General features: G+C 41.7%; 1 protein-coding gene across 1 annotated transcript in view; it reads left to right on the forward strand.

The window, feature by feature from the left end:
- The window catches only part of EXD1 (exonuclease 3'-5' domain containing 1), a 559,324-nt gene that overhangs the window by 204,964 nt on the left and 333,838 nt on the right, over window positions 1-20,522 (forward strand). The window contains exon 5 of the mRNA XM_073610706.1: window positions 11,450-11,511. Coding sequence (XP_073466807.1) covers window positions 11,450-11,511 — 62 coding nt within the window. The remainder of the gene's footprint in view (window positions 1-11,449; window positions 11,512-20,522) is intronic.

Here is a 20,522-nt window from a genome sequence, read left to right on the forward strand (position 1 = left end):
TAACTATCTCTCAACCTAAAAATCTTAAACTGATTAGAAAATCTCTGACCGAATTTTTCGAGATCAATGCTCCTTCGGTGTCCGACCCTTTCACGCTGTGGAACTCTCACAAAGTGGTTATGAGGGGTCTCTTAATACAATTAAGTGCTAGGGCAAAAAGGCAAAGGACGGAGAGGCTCAACGGCCTGCTAGAAAAAATCAAAACCTTGGAAACATCCAACAAACAAAACTCCACCCAAAAAACAAGATCTCTACTATTCGAGGCTAGACAAGAACTGAGATCTCTTTTGGTGTCCCAGCAGGATAGCCGCCTTCGCATCTTAAAAGCAAACAACTATCGATGTAACAACAAGGCGGGTAAACTGCTGGCGAACCAGGTAAAAGAGAAAACAATAAAAAAGAGAATCCCTCACATCGTAAACCCTAACTCCAAAATTACTGTATCTAACCCCAAAGACATAGCAGATGCTTTTAGCGACTATTATGAAGCTCTATACAACCTTAAAGACGACCCTAATACACCACAACCAACAGAAAACACAATTGCGGAATTCCTGGAGGCTGTTAATCTTCCGAGGGTCCCGCAATCAGAACTCGCCAAACTAAATTTACCATTTACAATCCAAGAAATCGAAAAAACAATTAGAAATATGCCCCACAACAAATCCCCCGGTCCTGATGGATACTCTTCTGAATATTTCCAACTATTTATAACTGAACTATCCCCGTACCTAAAGCAGGTCTTTGATGCCGCAATGTCCAAATCCTCATTTCCAAAAGAAATGTTAACAGCGACTATAATAACTCTGCCAAAACCAGGTAAGGACCACTCAGTACCACAAAACTTTAGGCCCATTTCCTTACTGAACGTGGACGTTAAATTGTATGCCAAAATCTTGGCCAATAGATTGTCCACATTATTACCAGCTCTCATCAACCAAGACCAGGTAGGTTTCGTTTCAGGTAGACAAACCACAGACGCAACCAGAAGGATGCTAAATCTAATTCATGCATCAGAGGAGTCCCGAAGGCCTTCTCTGCTCCTGACTTTGGATGCAGAGAAGGCCTTCGACAGGGTTCATTGGGGATACTTAATTAAAGTACTGGAGAAGTTTGGATTAATAGGCCCCATACAACAAGCAATCCTAGCACTGTATTCCTCCCCATCCGCCTATGTTTTTACAGAGGGAATGTTCTCTAAAAACTTCCAAATAACAAATGGAACAAGGCAGGGATGCCCCCTGTCGCCACTAATTTTCGCACTAATTATGGAACCACTTGCAGAAAAAATTAGGAACAACACAACAATCCAGGGAATCCCTTCTTCAGATCGTGAACATAAAATTTCACTTTTTGCAGACGACGTCATCTTGACTTTATCTAACCCATACAAATCTTTAAAAGCAGCACATGAGACACTACAGGAATTTAGTAGAGTAGCCTACTATAAAGTGAATGCATCCAAATCTAACATTCTAGGAATAACGATAGATAATAAAACTAAACTAAACATGCAAAAAGACTTTCCCTACCCCTGGGCATCAGAGTCGATCACTTATTTAGGAATTCAGCTAACATCTCCCTCCTCGAAACTCTTCCAACTCAACTACCAACCTTTAGTGAAAGCATTTCAAGAAGAAATATTAAGACTCCAAAAATTCTACCTATCTTGGAACGGTCGCCTAGCAGCATACAAGATGCTGCTACTCCCAAAATTAATATATATATTCAGAACTCTCCCAATACCAATCCCAAACCCTTTCCTTAAAACCATGCAGAACCAAATGTTAAAGTTCATATGGGCAGGCAAAAGAGCTAGGTTCTCATTACAAATGCAAGAAAACCATAAACAAATAGGTGGTTTAGGAGTACCAAACTTAAAAGATTACTACACAGCAACAATCTTAGAACAACTGAAACAATGGTTCGCCAATAGAGACATTAAACACTGGTCCCATCTAGAGCAGACGTGGTTGTATCCTAGATCACTACAGTCATTAATCCTCGCTCACAACATACAACAAATCACACTCAAAAAGGATCATCCTACCATACAAGCCACAATTCAAGCATGGACCCATCTAAAAAAGACATCCAACCCACAAACGGCTTTCACAGACGTACCCTTTCCTTTGGAAACATTGAAATGGCTGATCCCAAACATATCCTTAGATCAATGGCTAAACAACCAAACGATACTTCTGAGAGACATTATACAGAACGGTAAACTTCTACCGTTCAAGGAGATTCAACATAAGCTTAACATACCTTCCTCAGAATTTCTAACTTACCTACAGATAGATTCATGGTACAACAAATGGGGGGTTTCGAGTTCCCCTGTACCAACTAAGGTGTGGGGGTACTTGAACTCCTCCGACACTAAAACAAAGGGCATCTCCCTGATGTACACACAGATCAACACCAAAAAATCATTTACTAAACTTGCACCCCTGAGAAAATGGGAGAAAGATTTAGACCAGTCATTCACAGACAATCAATGGCTATCCGCATTCAAATGTAATCATAGATTTTCAAGATGTTCTAACTATGAGGAGCTGGCGGCGAAACTAACAGCTAGATGGCACTATACACCATATATGATGGCTAAATTCTCTAAAGAAAATACCAACTTATGCTGGAGGAGCTGCGACCAGATTGGAACTTTACCCCATATGCTATGGTCATGCAAACATATTCGCAGCTTTTGGTCAGAAACTGTTAAATTAATAGCAAAAACAACAGGAGTAATCACTAAACCAACTCCTGAAAAGGCCATTTTAAGCATTAATATGTCAGAGTACCCATTGTCAGTGAGATCTATAGCAATGCACATACTTTTCGCCGCCAGATCCTTATTGGTTTCGAAGTGGAGATCAGATGAAATTCCCACCATAAGAGAAATCATTACAAAAGTCAACACAATATCCGTTTATGAAAAAATCCTAGCGTACAAAGACGGATACGGAGCAAAATATCTCTCTAACTGGGAATTGTGGAATTCTTTGTACCAAAATAAATAAAAAAAAATCACTCTGTTTCCTGTAGACCAGGTGTGGGTCATACCTATACCCGTAAGTACCCTCCCTTCATGTTCCTTATCTCCTTCCCCCCCCTCTTCTAATCTAATAACTAGTTAAAGGTGATATGTTTAACTCACCATAATTAAGGTAATTTAAATGGAAATAATCCATTTTGAAATTTAATTTGTAACACAAGCAAAATAATAAGAACTACCTGTCCCAGGTTATTGAAACTATAGTACATACTTACTGAGAATTCAGTACAATATCAAAACTCGGTTTGTATGATATATGTATAGAGATATCTTTCCTTTTTTTTTTGGGCAAAGGTATACGGTCATAACATGTATGTATGTAAAATTTTCAATAAAAATCATTATTAAAAAAAAAAAACGAGATGTGCACTATAATACGATCACTGTCGTTAAACAGGCAGCCAATTTTCAGTTCAAATGGCTTAACTACAAAGATTGTGACATTATCCTCTCAAAAGCCAGGAACCTGGGGGATGCTCTTGTAATGGCAAACTCAAAAATATCACTGTTCCCAAACTTCTCGGCTGTGGTCCAGAGACAATTAAACTAGGTGAAGAAGCGACTGAGGGCTCGCAACATACAATATGCAATGTTATATCCTACTCGTCTATGCGTGGTGGCAAGGGATAAGGTCAATTTCTTTGAAAAAACGCTCCTGGTATTGCAGTGGCTAGACAGGGAGGAATGCTCCATTCGGGAGGAAGCGGCGAATCAAAGGCAAGCTGTGTGATGGCTGTAGGTTTACTATGACACTTCACTACCTAAATATGGTCTGTTGGTGTCCACGTTTTCTTTTTTTGTCAATGCGGATTAACTAAGAGAAAGGCGATAACCTTTACATATCAGTGTTGACTGCTGTAAAACTTGCATGTAAGATGCGCCCTGGCATGTGGGCCAGAAGTACTGTCCACCTTGAATTAGGGTCCCACGTGGATGAAGGTTTGTCCTTTTGTTGATTATATTTTTTAGTTCTGTGCCTTGTTTTGGGCTTCACAGGGCCACAGCCCCAGTCCGATACCGATCCAGTGAAAAGACTTGGACTGCTGTACACCAAATGGGTAATTTTCAGGACACTGAGACCTTTGTATGGTAACTCCTATATGTCTTATGATGGGATGTTTCTCTTCGCTACCAGTTCATTTCGCCCATCAGTTCTTTCCTACAGCTTTGCTATGGCTAAATACAATGTAGTACTTATCTGGAATGTGAGAGGTTTGGGAAACAGGGTGAAAAGGTTGGCTGTAATGTGTGTAGCTAAACGCCTAAGATTTTTGGTACTTTGCTTGCAAGAAACACACATGCATACAGATCAGGCCTTATAGTTCTCTGCCTGTATGTTCACCCAACAATTCCACTCTACCTATTCCTTGTATTCACGAGGAGTGAGTATATTGATCCCTCAGTGGATTTCCTTCTCTTGCACACTTGCCGTTGTGGACAAAAATGGTTGTTCTATTTTTCTACGATGCAATTTGGAGCTAGACTGTATATTGGCTAATGTATATATTCCACCTCCCTTCTTCGCAGAAGTTCTTAAGATCTTGGCTGGCTTTTTGGCCCAGCATCCTAATGTTCCAGCCCTCATTGTGGGTGACTTCAATAATTAAACTCTGAGCTAGATAAATTTACGGTGGCACATCCTTGCTGGACCCCCGTAAGGGGTCTGACATCGTTTGCTAGCCTTCTCGCCAAGATGGGACTTCATGTTTGGTGCCTACGAAACCCTCCCTTTCTCCCCCCTGGAAAGTTGCTTGGAGCGGATGTGTTACCCGCAGAGGTGTATAAAAAGTACGCTGAATCGCTTTTGCCACAACTTAAACAGACTCTAGTGGATACTTTGGAGCTAGGTCACTCACCGCCTCCAATGACAGAGGCTACCATTATTCTTTTACTCAAACCTGCCAAGAATCCCCTACTCCCAGACTCCTATAAACCCATTTCATTGCTAACTACAGATATAAAACTTTTGGCTAGAGTATTGGCTACCCACCTATTATCTATCATTTCTAAACTCATTCATAGGGACCAATTGGGCTTCATTCCCTCCAGACCTACAGCGTGAATATCAGGCGTCTGTTCCTTAATCTACAAATCCCAGTTGATAACCCCGGCAACAGATCGGTGCTGTCCCTCGACACTGCCAAAGCCTTTGACAGCATCAATTGGCCTTACTTGTGAGAGGTTCTGAGGAGGTTTGGGCTGGGGGGGGGGGGATTATTTTATTAAATGGGTCCAATTATTATACACGACCCCAACAGCAAGTTTACATATAAATGGAGACTTGTCGACCCTTTTCGTCTTTATAGGGGCACGCTACAGGGGTGTAAGTTGTCACCATCTATAATAGGTTTCACGAGATGCAGACGATAACCTTTTGTTCTAGGGGGAAACTGCCTCCTCACTTCAGAATGTGATGTCCCTAATAAAACAATTTGGTAGCTTTTCTGGTTTCTCCATAAATTGGAGCAAATCAGCCCTCCTTGCCTTTAGATGAGCTGACATCTCCACTAACAGACTGCGCCCAATCTCTCCAAATAGTCTATTCATTTAAATAATTTCAGGGTCCATATCACACCTGGCCCGTCCAATTACTTTTCTCTTAGCCTACTCCCTATTATCAATAAATTACAACACAAATGCATAGCTTAGTGCAAGCTTCCCCTCTCGGTCGTAGGATAAGTTAATCTTATTAAAATGGTATGACCCCCCCCCAACTATTGTGCATACTCCAACTCCTCGCAATGGATTCCTCGTAGATGATTCACACCTATTGAACACACTCTTTTAGCAGCCTCATTTGGAAAAAGACAGCTAGAATTAAACTGTCTACGTTACAATACAGTAAGGATCAGGGCGGCCTGGCAATACCCAATAGCAGATTTTATTTTCTGGCATCACAGCTCCAGCATTTAGGTGGCTGGGGAGAGGTGGACCAGACGGATCCGATCTCACAATTGTACAGCCAGACTACTTTGAAGTACTTCTTGGACCTACAGAGGGAGTTTGTGCTGCCAAGACAGCAATTTTACAGATATCTTCAACTTTTCCACGCCGTGCAGACTCACTGAGCATCCTTTATTAAGTAATATTCTCGCCACACAGAATAAAAAGGACATAATTTCGCAGATGCTGTATACACCACCCTCTCTGCAAGGAGACAGGATGCAGCTAGACTACAATGCAGACATAGGTGGGAGCAGGACCTGGGTGAGATTGGAGGTGAGGACTGGGAACTCTGTTTGCAATCTATGCCAGCCATCTCAGTCTCTCCTTCATACAGACTCACAGCTGTTCATATTGCATAGAACTTACTGTACCCCGGTACTACTTCACAGATGGGGGGAAAAAAAGGGACTCGCCTTTATGCCCCAAATGTAATGGAACAAATTAAGACCTTATTCATCCTGTTGTGGCGTTTGGAAAGATGTGACTGATATATCAGCAGTTTATCAGACCACTGTACCGTTAGACCCGGTGACTTGTTTGCTAGGTGTGGTGGATGAGGAAATTTTTACCCCTCTGAAAAATGTGGCAGTGCTTAGATTGTTGTACATTGCTTGCAAACAAATCTCTAGTTTATGGATATCACTGCATAATCCGAAACAGTGGGTTGATTAAATAGACGCCATCCTTATTAACCACTTCAGCCCCGGAAGGTTTTACCCCCTTAATGACCAGATAATTTTTTGTGATTCAGCACTGCGTCGCTTTAACTGACATTTGTGCAGTCGTGCGACATTGTACCCAAACAAAATTGACGTTCCCCCCCCCCCTATATATAAAGCTTTTTTTGGTGGTATTAACAAGAAACTGACAATTTTGAAAAAAAAAGCAATATTTTTTACTTTTTGCTATTATAAATATCCCCCCAAAAATATATTTAAAAAAATAATTTCTTCCCCAGACCGATATGTATTCTTCTACATATTTTTGGTAAAAAAATTTGCAATAAGTGTATATTGATTGGTTTGCGCAAAGGTTATAGCGTCTACAAGATAGGGGATAGATTTATGGTGTTTTTTAATTTTTTCTATTAGTAATGTCGGTGATCTGCTATTTTTATCGGGACTGTGACATTGCGGCGGACAGATCGGACACTTTTGACACTGTTTTGGGACCATTGACATTTATACAGCGATCAGAGCTAAAAATAGAATTTTAATTTTATCACCACAAGATGGCGTTGTAGATACAGATAGGTATGAGTGTGCCAACGTCCTAAATATATTGCAAAATGTATTCAAAAGAAGGAAACATGGACTTTGGAGGCACATTTGTAGCGTTGAAATACAAAATGAAATGAACTTTTATTAATCTTTAAAATCCACATTATTGACATGTTAAAAACAAAACATGGTGTTTGGTCTAAACGATGCTCACACCATCTAACACAGCCAACTATTACCACAGTGGAACAGATCGATCAATAATGATTCAAAATAAGCTATCAAATGGAAGGAGCAGCTGGTTGGTGGTAGAGATGTAGTGAAGAAATCTCTACATGTTACATGCCCTTAAGCTCTTCTTTAGGAGCTTGCAGTCTAATATACAATGGGGATGGATTCAGCACCCCTTAAATGTTTCACTTTGTTATATTGCAGCCATTTGCTAAAATCATTTAAGTTAATTTTTTTCCTCATTAATGTACACACAGCACCCCATATTGACAGAAAAACACAATTGTTGACATTTTTGCAGATTTATTAAAAAAGAAAAACTGAAATATCACATGGTCCTAAGTAGTCAGACCCTTTGCTGTGACACTCCTATATTATATCTCAGGTGCTGTCCATTTCTTCTGATCATCCTTGAGATGGTTCTACACCTTCATTTGAGTCCAGCTGTGTTTGATTATACTGATTGGACTTGATTAGGAAAGCCACACACCTGTCTATATAAGACCTTATAGCTCACAGTGCATGTCAGAGCAAATGAGAATCATGAGGTCAAAGGAACTGCCTGAAGAGCTCAGAGACAGAATTGTGGCAAGGCACAGATCTGGCCAAGGTTACAAAAAAAATTCTGCTGCACTTATGGTTCTTAAGAGCACAGTGGCCTCCATAATCCTTAAATGGAAGACGTTTGGGACCACCAGAACCCTTCCTAGAGCTGGCAGTCTGGCCAAACTGAGCTATCGGGGGAGAAGAACCTTGGTGAGAGAGGTAAAGAAGAACCCAAAGATCACTGTGGCTGAGCTCCAGAGATGCAGTCGGGAGATGGGAGAAAGTTGTAGAAAGTCAACCATCACTGCAGCCCTCCACCAGTCGGGTCTTTATGGCAGATTGGCCCTACGGAAGCCTCTCCTCAGTGTAAGACACATGAAAGCCTGCATGGCGTTTGCTAAAAAAAACACCTGAAGGACTTCAGGATGGTGAGAAATAAGATTCTCTGGTCTGATGAGACCAAGATAGAACTTTTTGGCCTTAATTCTAAGCGGTATGTGTGGAGAAAACCAGGCACTGCTCATCACCTGTCCAATACAGTCCCAACAGTGAAGCATGGTGGTGGCAGCATCATGTTGTGGGGGTGTTTTTCAGCTGCAGGGACAGGACGACTGGTTGCAATCGAGGGAAAGATGAATGCGGCCAAGTACAGGGATATCCTGGACGAAAACCTTCTCCAGAGTGCTCAGGACCTCGGACTGGGCCGAAAGTTTACCTTCCAACAAGACAATGACCCTAAGCACATAGCTAAAATAACGAAGGAGTGGTTTCACAACAACTCCGTTCTTGAATGGCCCAGCCAGAGCCCTGACTTAAACCCAACTGAGCATCTCTGGAGAGACCTAAAAATGGCTGTCCACCAACGTTTACCATCCAACCTGACAGAACTGGAGAGGATCTGCAAGGAGGAATCGCAGAGGATCCCCAAATCCAGGTGTGAGAAAACTTGTTGCATCTTTCCCAAAAAGACTCATGGCTGTATTAGATCAAAAGGGTGCTTCTACTAAATACTGAGCAAAGGGTCTGAATATTTAGGCCCATATGATATTTCAGTTTTTCTTTTTTAATCTGAAAAAATGCCAACAATTCTGTGTTTTTCTTTCAATATGGGGTGCTGTATGTACTGTGTGTACAAATTAACTTAAATGATTTTAGCAAATGGCTGCAGTATAACAAAGAGTGAAAAATTTAAGGGGGTCTTAATACTTTCCGTCCCCACATGAAAACAATAAAAATAATTAAACAAAGACAGCCGAATAATGTATCCGAACTGAGAATGTAACAATCATTTAATAGTGTAGACAAAAACTAACATGTCAAGGAGTCTGCCCCTCACTCCTACCCCCCAAAAAAAACCCTTAGGAAGCAACCAAGCCAGAAAGCATGTGATTATAGGTGGACACAACCCAATTGCAGGGGTGTATAAAACTGTACAAATGTGATCTCCTAAGGCAGGTAACAGCTAGTATAAAACAGGGAGGAAGCATACTTACGGTGCATGGTATACAAAAAAATATATATACGCAGGCAAACCTGGCGGGATCATCCACCAATCAGCGGTTTCTCATGCCTTAAGCAAAATAGAACTTTAGAAGGAAGCGCACAAATATGTATGTGTCTATACATATAGAAAAACAAGGCACAAGAGAAACACCCTATCTGTAAGAAACAGCCAAGGATGGTGTATAGAGTTCAAAAGGTGCTTACTGAAGGGTCCTTATAACTTGTTTGGGACGTGGGTAATAACTATATTCTCAACAGCCAAACTAGGGAACATTGAACCAGGCACTAGTACCATACACTTGGAAAGGGGAAGCCCAATATGGCTATTCCTATGTAAAGTCCACTTTAAGTGTAGAGCTCCAACAGTGTTAAGGCTAAAAGGAAACAAACGGCAAAAATGTGCCTACTATACGTTTTTGGTGTGGTTTTTGAGTCGCATGTCCTTTAACCACTTCAGCCCCGGAAGATTTTACCCCCTTCCTGACCAGAGCACTTTTTGGGATTTGGCACTGCGTCGCTTTAACTGACAATTGCGCGGTCATGCGACTTTGCACCCAAACAAAATTGACTTTCTTTTTTTCCCACAAATAGAGCTTTCTTATGGTATTTGATCACCTCTGCCGTTTTTATTTTTTGCGCTATAAACAAAAAAAGAGCGTCAATTTTGAAAAAAACGCAATATTTTTTACTTTTTGCTATAATAAATATCCCCCAAAAAAAAAAAAAAAAAAAAAATTATATATATATATATATATATATATATATATATATATATATATATATATATATAATTTTTTTTTTTTTTTTTTTTTTTATTTGGGGGATATTTATTATAGCAAAATATATATACTTATATATACTTTTTTTCCTCAGTTTAGGCTGATATGTATTTTTCGACATATTTTTGGTAAAAAAAAAATCGCAATAAGTGCATATTGATTGGTTTGGGCAAAAGTTATAGCGTTTACAAAATATGAGATAGTTTTATGGCATTTTTATAAAACATTTTTTATTAGTAATGGTGGTGATCTGTGATTTTTACCGGGACTGCGACATTATGATGGACACATCCGACATGACACAATTTTGGGACCATTGTCATTGATACAGTGATCAGTGCTATAAAAATGCACGGATTACTGTGTAAATGATACTGGCAGGGAAGGGGTTAACCACTAGGGGGAGATGAAGGGGTTAAGTGTGTCCTAGGGAGTGATTTTTACTTGGGGGGGTGGGCCTAAACTCACATGACTGTCATTACACAAGGCAGAACGGGGAAATGCCTTGTTTACATAGGCACTTCCCTGTTCTGTGGCTCTGTGACACGATCACCAGGAGACTGGCGGACATAGAGTCCGCCAGTCCCGCGGGCACGGTAACGCTGTACGCGGCGGTCATGCCTGCTAGCCCCGGCTCTTAAAGGGGATGTACAGGTACACCTATTTGCCCACCGCTGCCATTGTGCCAACGTATATCGGTGTGCAGCGGTCGGCAAATGGTTTAATACTGCACATGCAAAAGCACAGCAAAAATGCATAGGTGTTTTTGCGCTGGATCGTTGTGAAAGTAGCCTTACAGATTTCTTTGACTTTCTTGGTAGAAAGGCAAGATGATGGCACTTCTCTATGAATTTTACATTCTATTCAGTTATAAAGCATTATCACAATACAGTAGATGAGGCTAAACCTCTTTACTTGGTTGTTGTCTGTCGATACTTTTGCTTTTACGCAAGGGAGAGCAAGCAAAGCTTTATGAAAGGCACTGCTTGAAAGATTTATTGTATCTTAAAGCTTTAAATAACAAGAATCTGATTGCTTAGGGTGTAGACAGATTTTCAGTTGTGTGATCTTCTATTGAAATTTCATTTTTAATGCCACAACTTTACTAGGTGAGACTGAAACATAAAATAAACATCTTGGACCAAACAAATTGTATTTTGTTGTTACAGTTGATAATGAAGAGGTGGATTATACTGTGATAGACCAGTTCCAGACTATGTTTCAACCAACAGTAAGTTCTTATCAGCGTTGATATTAGGTTACACATGTATTCTGTGCTTTTCATAGCTAAAATTATAAATGCAATACAAAATTTGCAGATTATGTCGTTTAAATTGAAGGTGTTTGATTGCATTTCTTTAGATGTAATGCTGGGTACGCAAGGGACAAAAATCTGTTAAACAGTCGGTTCGGCAGTTACCGGACAACTTTCGGCCCATTTGTACAGCTCCTTGTCCGACAAAAGCCGGTCTGTCTTGCAGCCAATGGCTGCAAGCATTGACCAGTGTGTTCTGGTAGGGGGGCAGTCCCCCTGTCAGAACACAATAGCACAGCAGGGGAGATCACTGTACTAATATCGCATAGTTAATACGGCAACCTCCTCAGTTTTTATTTTTTGCATTCATCCCGCTGGGTTGAACAAAGAAAACGTCTGGTGTGTACCAGGCTTAATAGTACAATAATATTAAAGAGGAGTACCACCCAGGGGGCCGTCAAAAAAAAAAAAAAAAAAAAATTAAAAGTCAGCAGCTACAAATACTGCAGCTGCTGACTTTTAATTGGACACTCACCTGTCCCTGGGTCCAGCGATGCGGGGGATCGAGGCCCCGCTCGTCCCCCCCCTCCGCTCGTTGGCGCCGGCATTTCAACTGTGGGCGCCGGGCTGTGGCTTCACAGCCTGGCACCCACTTCGCATGCGCGATCGGCGCCGTGATTGGCGGCTCAATCACCTGGGACCTGTAATGGGTCCCAGATGATTGACAGGAGGGAGGGAGCAGAGCGGAGCCCTTCCTGTGCCTGGGGGGAAGTGATGTCACCAGCCCAGGCAAAGGAACAGGCAGACTACGAGGGACCACCTAGCAACAGGCATTTAGAGGTACGTGAAAAAAAAAAAATATCCAAATGTTTTTTTGTTTTTTTTTTTAGATTTTTTCCAGGTATTTTTGTTTTTTGGGTGGAACCCCACTTTAATGTTTGGCAACATAGGACATTTTAGGCTTGGACTGCAGCAAATCAGCCCATGTAAGGTGTAAAACCTGACCCCTCCCCATATACATATCCAGCTAAACATAGTTAAGCAAGATAATAAATGGGGGTTCGTTCACCTGAAAAGTGATATTGGCGTTGAATCAAACCTGTGTTATAAGACATTGATATAGTGCTGCCAACTTACACATGCTTTACATACTGTACACTCACATCAGCAACCCTGCAGTCCATTTAGAACAAAGCCATCAGCTGCAAACGCTGATGATACTTGGAGTTCAAGTCATCCAAAGGAAACTGAATGAATGATGCGGCTGTGTGGGCGGACCTTTGCATATTATTTTCAAATAGTAACAGTGGGTGCTGGGAGGAGATCCCCCACTCGCTGTCAGTGGGAAAGGCTGCAGGTGCTGGAACTTGTTACATGTTAAAACCTTTTTACAGGTGTAACCTGTTCCAAGAGTTGAGTTTATCCTTTAACCTTTGCATGCAGAAAGAGCTGTGAAAATGTGGACTATACTCCCTCGAGAACTAGTTCTGGCCAGCTCATTAGGTTGTTTTAAAAAAGAGCTGGATGCATTCCTAAATGCACAAAATATACCTGGATACAGATTTTTTGAGGTAATAACACAGGGGGTAGTTAATCCAGGGAATATCGGATTGCCTCCTGGGGATCAGGAAGGAATTTTTCATCCTCCACGGAAGCGAATTGGACCATGCCTTATTGAGGTTTTTTGCCTTTTGGATCAACTATGTTTATAGTATAGTGTATATGGAGGTTTTCTTTTTGTGTGTGGGTGTGTCTTCTCTCTTTTTTTTTTTTTTTCAACCTGACTAACTGCAACTACCGGTATGTATGTAACTGTGACTTTCACACTTTCTGCAGTATCTCACAAAAGTGAGTACACTCCTCTTATTTTTGTAAATATTTTATATATTTTCATGTGACAACACTGCTTGTATAACAGTGAAAATTTGCTGTCCCCTCAAAATAACTCAACACACAGCCATCAATGTCTAAACCACTGGCAACAAAAGTGAGTACACCCCTATATGAAAATGTCCAAATTGGGCCCGTTTAGCCATCTCCCCCCCGGTGTCATGTGACTCCTTAGTGTTACAAGATCTCCGGTGTGAATATGGAGCAGGTGTGTTAAATTTGGTGTTATCGCTCTCACCATCTCATACTGGTCACTGGAAGTTCAACATGGAAAAGAACTCTCTGAGGATCTGAAAAAAAACAATTGTCGCTCTACACAAAGATGGCCTAGGCTATGTGAAGATTGCCAAGACCCTGAAACTGAGCTGCAGCACGGTGGCCAAGACCATACAGTGGTTTAACAGGACAGGTTCCACTCAGAATTGGCCTCGCCACGGTCGACCAAAGAAGTTGAGTGCATGTGCTCAGCGTCATATCCAGAGGTTGTCTTTGGGAAATAGACATAGGAGTGCTGCTAGCATTGCTGCAGAGGTTGAAGGGGTGGGGGGGTCAGCCTGTCAGTGCTCAGACCATAGGCCGCACACTGCATTAAATTGGTCTGCACGGCTGTCGTTCCAGAAGGAAGCCTCTAATAAAGATGGTAGGAAAAAATGGGGGAAATAACTGTGCTACGGTGAATACATAAACCGTAGCAATTACAGCTGCGATTCATCTATGTAACACAAACGCTGTGTAATTAAATGAGAAAAAAGAAGGGTTGAATCGCGCTGGAACGGATTGGTGATCATACACACTATCACCAAACCAAATGATTAGAACTGAGTGAAAAGTTCCCCTTTTGGTGCATTCATAATGAAATTCAAAACACGTATCAAATAAATAATCAACAGTAAAAAAAATATAATAAAGTTCAAAGTAATAAATAAGAGTCCATATACAAAAAATGGGTCACCCAAGTGATACAAAAGTATATACAAGAAACTCGGAAAAGTTCCAAAAAAACATGAATTCTTGCTGTGAGAGGAGAAAAAAGTGCTTGATCCACCACCGTAAAATAAGACTGGCCGCTTACCAGAAACCCATGATCCCCTGTTACAGAGGATCAGAGAGAGCTGTTTATCAATACTGATTCGAACCACGACCCATGGATCAGAGGCCTTATACCGAGATGAGACATCAAAGACTTTGAGATCAGGCTAGGGATGTTCACACTGACAGGTACTCACATGTTAGTAGACAATAGTAAGCATGTAGTGTAGTCTGGAGCGCCGGCCGGAAGCTCACAGACAGCCCGTCCTACTGGAAACAGCAGCAATGGGAGGTGTCGAGAACACGTCGCTCTGCCCTACGCGGCGTCACGTCATCCAGGGGCACGAGCGGCGCGTCTCGTCACCTCCCCTTATAGTACAAATAGCCTGACTAAGCCTCGCTTTGAATTCCGCTCCATCGGCGGACTTGCGCAAATGGTCAAAAAGTCCCAAACGCTGATTGGTGCCTCACTTAACCAAGCCTCACTATGGATGCCGCTCCATCAGCGAGCCTACCCAGGTCGAATAATCCCAAACACTGAGTTGTATCAAGTGCGCAAGTGTGTACACAATCAAATGGGGAAAAAGGACTCATACATGAATGGCAAAATCCCGCTGACTGGAAGTGGATGTGAGGTCAGGTGTCTGGGAACCATGAGGCTCGTATAGAGATAGGTACCCCAAAAGTGCAGTAAAATGTCAACCAGGTACTAAAAAATTAACAAATCGGCCAGTGCGATCCGTGTCACAGACCGGACATGAATAGATTTGAGCATAAGGGGACGTTCTAAAATAGACAATGGCCACCTAGTGGCAATATTAGAAAATACAAAATAAAATAAACCATAGGTAATAAAACACTGAATCCATACGAACACACAGAAGTCATACCTATATTCTAAATAAAATCAAGGCATAGAGAGGGACCTCAATGTAATCCTAAATAAATTGGTCCCGTCTACCAGCACGGTCCGTGTCGCAGACCGTACCCGGCTTATAAAAGACATGAGGAGACATGTCAGAAAAAAGGGCAATGGCCACTTAGTGGCCATATTAAAATTGACACAGCACTATAAAACCATGTCAAAGGACAAATCCCAACGGATGTATTAGATCAAATGGAACCTATAAACCTAATCATAACTATAATAGGACTATAGTCCCACAAATGCATCTTGAGGGAAATTTTGATAGAAAAAACGTTATACCAAATCGAACTGGAGTGGAACTAGTAAGATTGAAAAACATTCCAAAAATGGATCCCAAAAGACAGATGCATAATATTTTTTAATATTTTTATTATTTTTTAATATTTTTTGGTAGGGGTCAGGTGGGCCATTGGAGGGTAATGGAAATGAAGGACGGTATGTTTACCCCACCACCTCATTAATAGGGCTATCTAGATAGTCTAGATGGATAGGAAGTCAAAGCATAGGCCTTCACAAAATATTCACCAAGGGCACAGTTTGAACATCAAAATGCAATACCATCCTCCAGACACAACCCATCCGAGTACCTAGAAGATTGGACTGCCCACATCCTATAAATTGGTTAATAGCAAAAAATTTGCCCCTCCTTAGGAGTTATTAACCACTTCAGCCCCGGAAGGTTTTACCCCCTTCCTGACCAGAGCACTTTTTACAATTCGGCACTGCGTCGCTTTAACTGCTAATTGCGCGGTCATGCAATGCTGTACCCAAACGAAATTTGCGTCCTTTTCTTCCCACAAATAGAGCTTTCTTTTGATGGTATTTGATCACCTCTGCCGTTTTTATTTTTTGCGCTATAACCGAAAATTTTGAAAAAAAATGATATTTTCTACTTTTTGTTATAAAAAAAATCCAATAAACTCAATTTTAGTCATACATTTAGGCCAAAATGTATTCGGCCACATGTCTTTGGTAAAAAAAATGTCAATAAGCGTATATTTATTGGTTTGCGCAAAAGTTATAGCGTCTACAAACTAGGGTAAATTTTCTGGAATTTGCACAGCTTTTAGTTTATGACTGCCTATGTCATTTCTTGAGGTGCTAAAATGACAGGGCAGTACAAAACCCCCCCAAATGACCCCATTTTGGAAAGTAGACACCCCAAGGAAATTGCTGAGAGGCATGTTGAGCCCATTGAATATTTATTTTTTTTGTCCCAAGTGATTGAATAATGACAAAAAAAAAAAAAAATTTACAAAAGGTTGTCACTAAATGATATATTGCTCACACAGGCCATGGGCATATGTGGAATTGCACCCCAAAATACATTCAGCTGCTTCTCCTGAGTACGGGGATACCACATGTGTGGGACTTTTTGGGAGCCTAGCCGCGTACGGGGCCCCAAAAACCAAGCACCGCCTTCAGGATTTCTAAGGGCATAAATTTTTGATTTCACTCCTCGCTGCCTATCACAGTTTTGAAGGCCATAAAATGCCATGATGGCACAAACCCCCCCCAAATGACCCCATTTTGGAAAGTAGACACCCCAAGCTATTTGCTAAGAGGCATGGTGAGTATTTTGCAGCTCTCATTTGTTTTTGAAAATGAAGAAAGACCAGAAAAAATTTTTTTTTTCTTTTTTCAATTTTCAAAACTTTGTGACAAAAAGTGAGGTCTGCAAAATACTCACTATACCTCTCAGCAAATAGCTTTGGGTGTCTACTTTCCAAAATGGGGTCATTTGGGGGGGGTTTTGTGCCACCTGGGCATTCCATGGCCTCCGAAACTGTGATAGGCAGTGAAGAGTGAATTCAAAAATTTACGCCCTTAGAAAGCCTGAAGGCGGTGCTTGGTTTTCGGGGTCCCGTGCGCGGCTAGGCTCCCAAAAAGTCTCACTCATGTGGTATCCCCGTACTCAGGAGAAGCAACAGAATTTATTTTGGGGTGTAATTTCACATATTCCCATGGCATGTTTGAGCAATATATCATTTAGTGACAACTTTGTGCAAAAAAAAAAAAAATTGTCTCTTTCCTGCAACTTGTGTCACAATATAAAATATTCCATGGACTCGACATGCCTCTCAGCAAATAGCTTGGGGTGTCTACTTTCCAAAATGGGGTCATTTGGGGGGGTTTTGAACTGTCTTGGCATTTTATGCACAACATTTAGAAGCTTATGTCACACATCACCCACTCTTCTAACCACTTGAAGACAAAGCCCTTTCTGACACTTTTTGATTACATGAAAAAATTATTTTTTTTTGCAAGAAAATTACTTTGAACCCCCAAACATTATATATTTTCTTAAAGCAAATGCCCTACAGATTAAAATGGTGGGTGTTTCATTTTTTTTTTTTCACACAGTATTTGCGCAGCAATTTTTCAAACGCATTTTTTGTGGAAAAAACACACTTTTTTAAATTTTAATGCACTAAAACACACTATATTGCCCAAATGTTTGATGAAATAAAAAAGATGATCTTAGGCCGAGTACATGGATACCAAACATGACATGCTTTAAAATTGCGCACAAACGTGCAGTGGCAACAAAATTGATACATTTTTAAAAGCCTTTAAAAGCCTTTACAGGTTACCACTTTAGATTTACAGAGGAGGTCTACTGCTAAAATTACTGCCCTCGATCTGACGTTCGCGGTGACACCTCACATGCATGGTGCAATTGCTGTTTACATTAGACGCCAGACCGACGCTTGCGTTCGCCTTAGCGCGAGAGCAGGGGGGACAGGGGTGCTTTTTTTTTTTTTTTTTTTTTCTTTATTATTTTTTTACTTTTATCTTATTTTTAAACTGTTCCTTTCATTTTTTTTTTTTTAATCATTTTTATTGTTATCTCAGGGAATGTAAATATCCCCTATGATAGCAATAGGTAGTGACAGGTACTCTTTTTTGAAAAAATTGGGGTCTATTAGACCCTAGATCTCTCCTCTGCCCTCAAAGCATCTGACCACACCAAGATCGGTGTGAAAAAATGCTTTCCCAATGGCGCTGTTTACATCCGGCGAAATCTAAGTCATAAAATGCTCGTAGCTTCCGGTTTCTTAGGCCATAGAGATGTTTGGAGCCACTCTGGTCTCTGATCAGCTCTATGGTCAGCTGGCTGAATCACCGGCTGCATTCTCAGGTTCCCTGTTGAGACAGGAGAGCCAGAGAAAAACACGGAAGACGGTGGGGGGGCATTCCCTCCCACTGCTTGTAAAAGCAGTCTAGAGGCTAATTAGCCGCTAGGATTGCTTTTACATGAAAGGCGACCGCTGGCTGAAAAGAATGATAACAAGATGATACCTAAACCTGCAGGCATCATTCTGGTATAACCACTCAAAGTCGTGAATGGCGTACCTGAAGACAAAAAAATGGTTAACAATAAAGCACAGTGAACAGTAAAGTATAAAAAATTGCATACCTGAAAAGCAAACATGATAAAACATAATAACAATAAAACATTGCAGAATAGAATACAGTAAAAAAGAGCAGAACAATAGAGAGAGAGAGAACAATAAAACGACAACTATTTATTTTTTTTTATTTTTGTTTGTGTTTTTTTTTTTTTTTTTACACTTTTTTTTGTAACTGTAACTTTTATAACTGTAACCGGTTCCAGGTTCGGGTCTCTCAAAATGCGATGGCATCTTGGGAGACCCTGTGAAAGTGTGTCCTAGTCTGTGCAATGCTGTACCCTACGCTAATACTCAACTAGTGCATGGTAGCGTTCAAAACATTCACCAATGCAAAGACCAGGATTGTCAGGACAGGAGGGACAATAATAGCGGGTGTCACGCCTATATCCGCGCTTGCTGCAGACACGACATCTTTTTTGGGGGGGTTCGTTGGGTAGGGGTACTCGGGAGGACATAAAAAAATGCCTCTCATGCAGCCGACTGCATTTGGTTGGGAATGTGAATGGGGGAAGTACGGGTGCTGCAGAAGTGGTGGGTTCCCAATTAGGATTGGCGAATGCAGCAGGAAGGGCACTATGGGCACGACGGGCCTGTGTTTGTCTTCTTGGTGGCAGCGGGACACTACTTGTGCTTGCCACCTCACCAGCTTGAACTGCACTTATGGGACTCGCCACGTCACCAAGTGTTACTGCAGTGCTGGTTTGACTACGACCGGGGTGTACTAGGCCGCTGGCGCTTGCCAGTTCACCAAAACGCTACAAAAAAAACTGTTAGCGATCGCAGGGATCAGGCCTGACTCTGCGAACGCTGCAGTTATGCATTTAGTGTTTTGTAAGTGACAGTGATCGATCGATACTGCACTTGGGTGGGCTGGGCTGGGCCGGGCGGAGGGGCAAAATGCAGGTGCTAGCAGGTATCTGGGCTGATCCCGCTAACACTGCGTTTTTGGGAATCCTAAACTGCTGGGGACGCTAGTATAGATCTGATCGGATCAGATATTGATGCGTTCAGATACTATACCACTAAGGGAGGTGTACGGTGCGTGGGTGTTAGCGCTACTGGCACTAACCTGACGCTGCCTGGGGCTGGTGCTTGCCATTTCACCAAAACGCTACCAAAAAAACTGTTAGCGATCGCAGGGATCAGGCCTGACTCTGCGAACACTGCAGTTATGCGTTTAGTGTTTTGTAAGTGACCGTGATCGATCGATACTGCACTTGGGTGGGCTGGGCCGAGCCGGGTGGAGGGGCAAAACACAGGTGCTAGCAGGTATCTGGGCTGATCCCGCTAACACTGCGTTTTTGGGAAGCCTAAACTGCTGGGGACACTAGTATAGATCTGATCGGATCAGATATTGATCCGTTCAGATACTATACCACTAAGGGAGGCGTATGCTGCGTGCGTGGGTGTTAGCGCTACTGGCGCTAATCTGACGCTGCTTGGGGCGACGCATATCACCGCCGGGCGATCGGGGGGCTAAACCTTTATTCGGTAATAAACGGCGGGTTCCCTGACACTATAAAAAATAAACGAACTAACCAGCGTCACCCGTAATGGTTATACGGTGATCAGTGGTGAAAGGGTTAACTAGGGGGCAATCAAGGGGTTAAAACCTTTATTAGATAGTATATGGGGGTCCCTGTCACTATAAAACACTGACGGCGAACCTAAATATTTACGTCCCTAACTAGCGTCACCAGTGACACTAATACAGCGATCAGAAA

This window comes from Aquarana catesbeiana, linkage group LG13 (assembly GCF_042186555.1).
Source record: "Aquarana catesbeiana isolate 2022-GZ linkage group LG13, ASM4218655v1, whole genome shotgun sequence".
Taxonomy (NCBI): domain Eukaryota; kingdom Metazoa; phylum Chordata; class Amphibia; order Anura; family Ranidae; genus Aquarana; species Aquarana catesbeiana.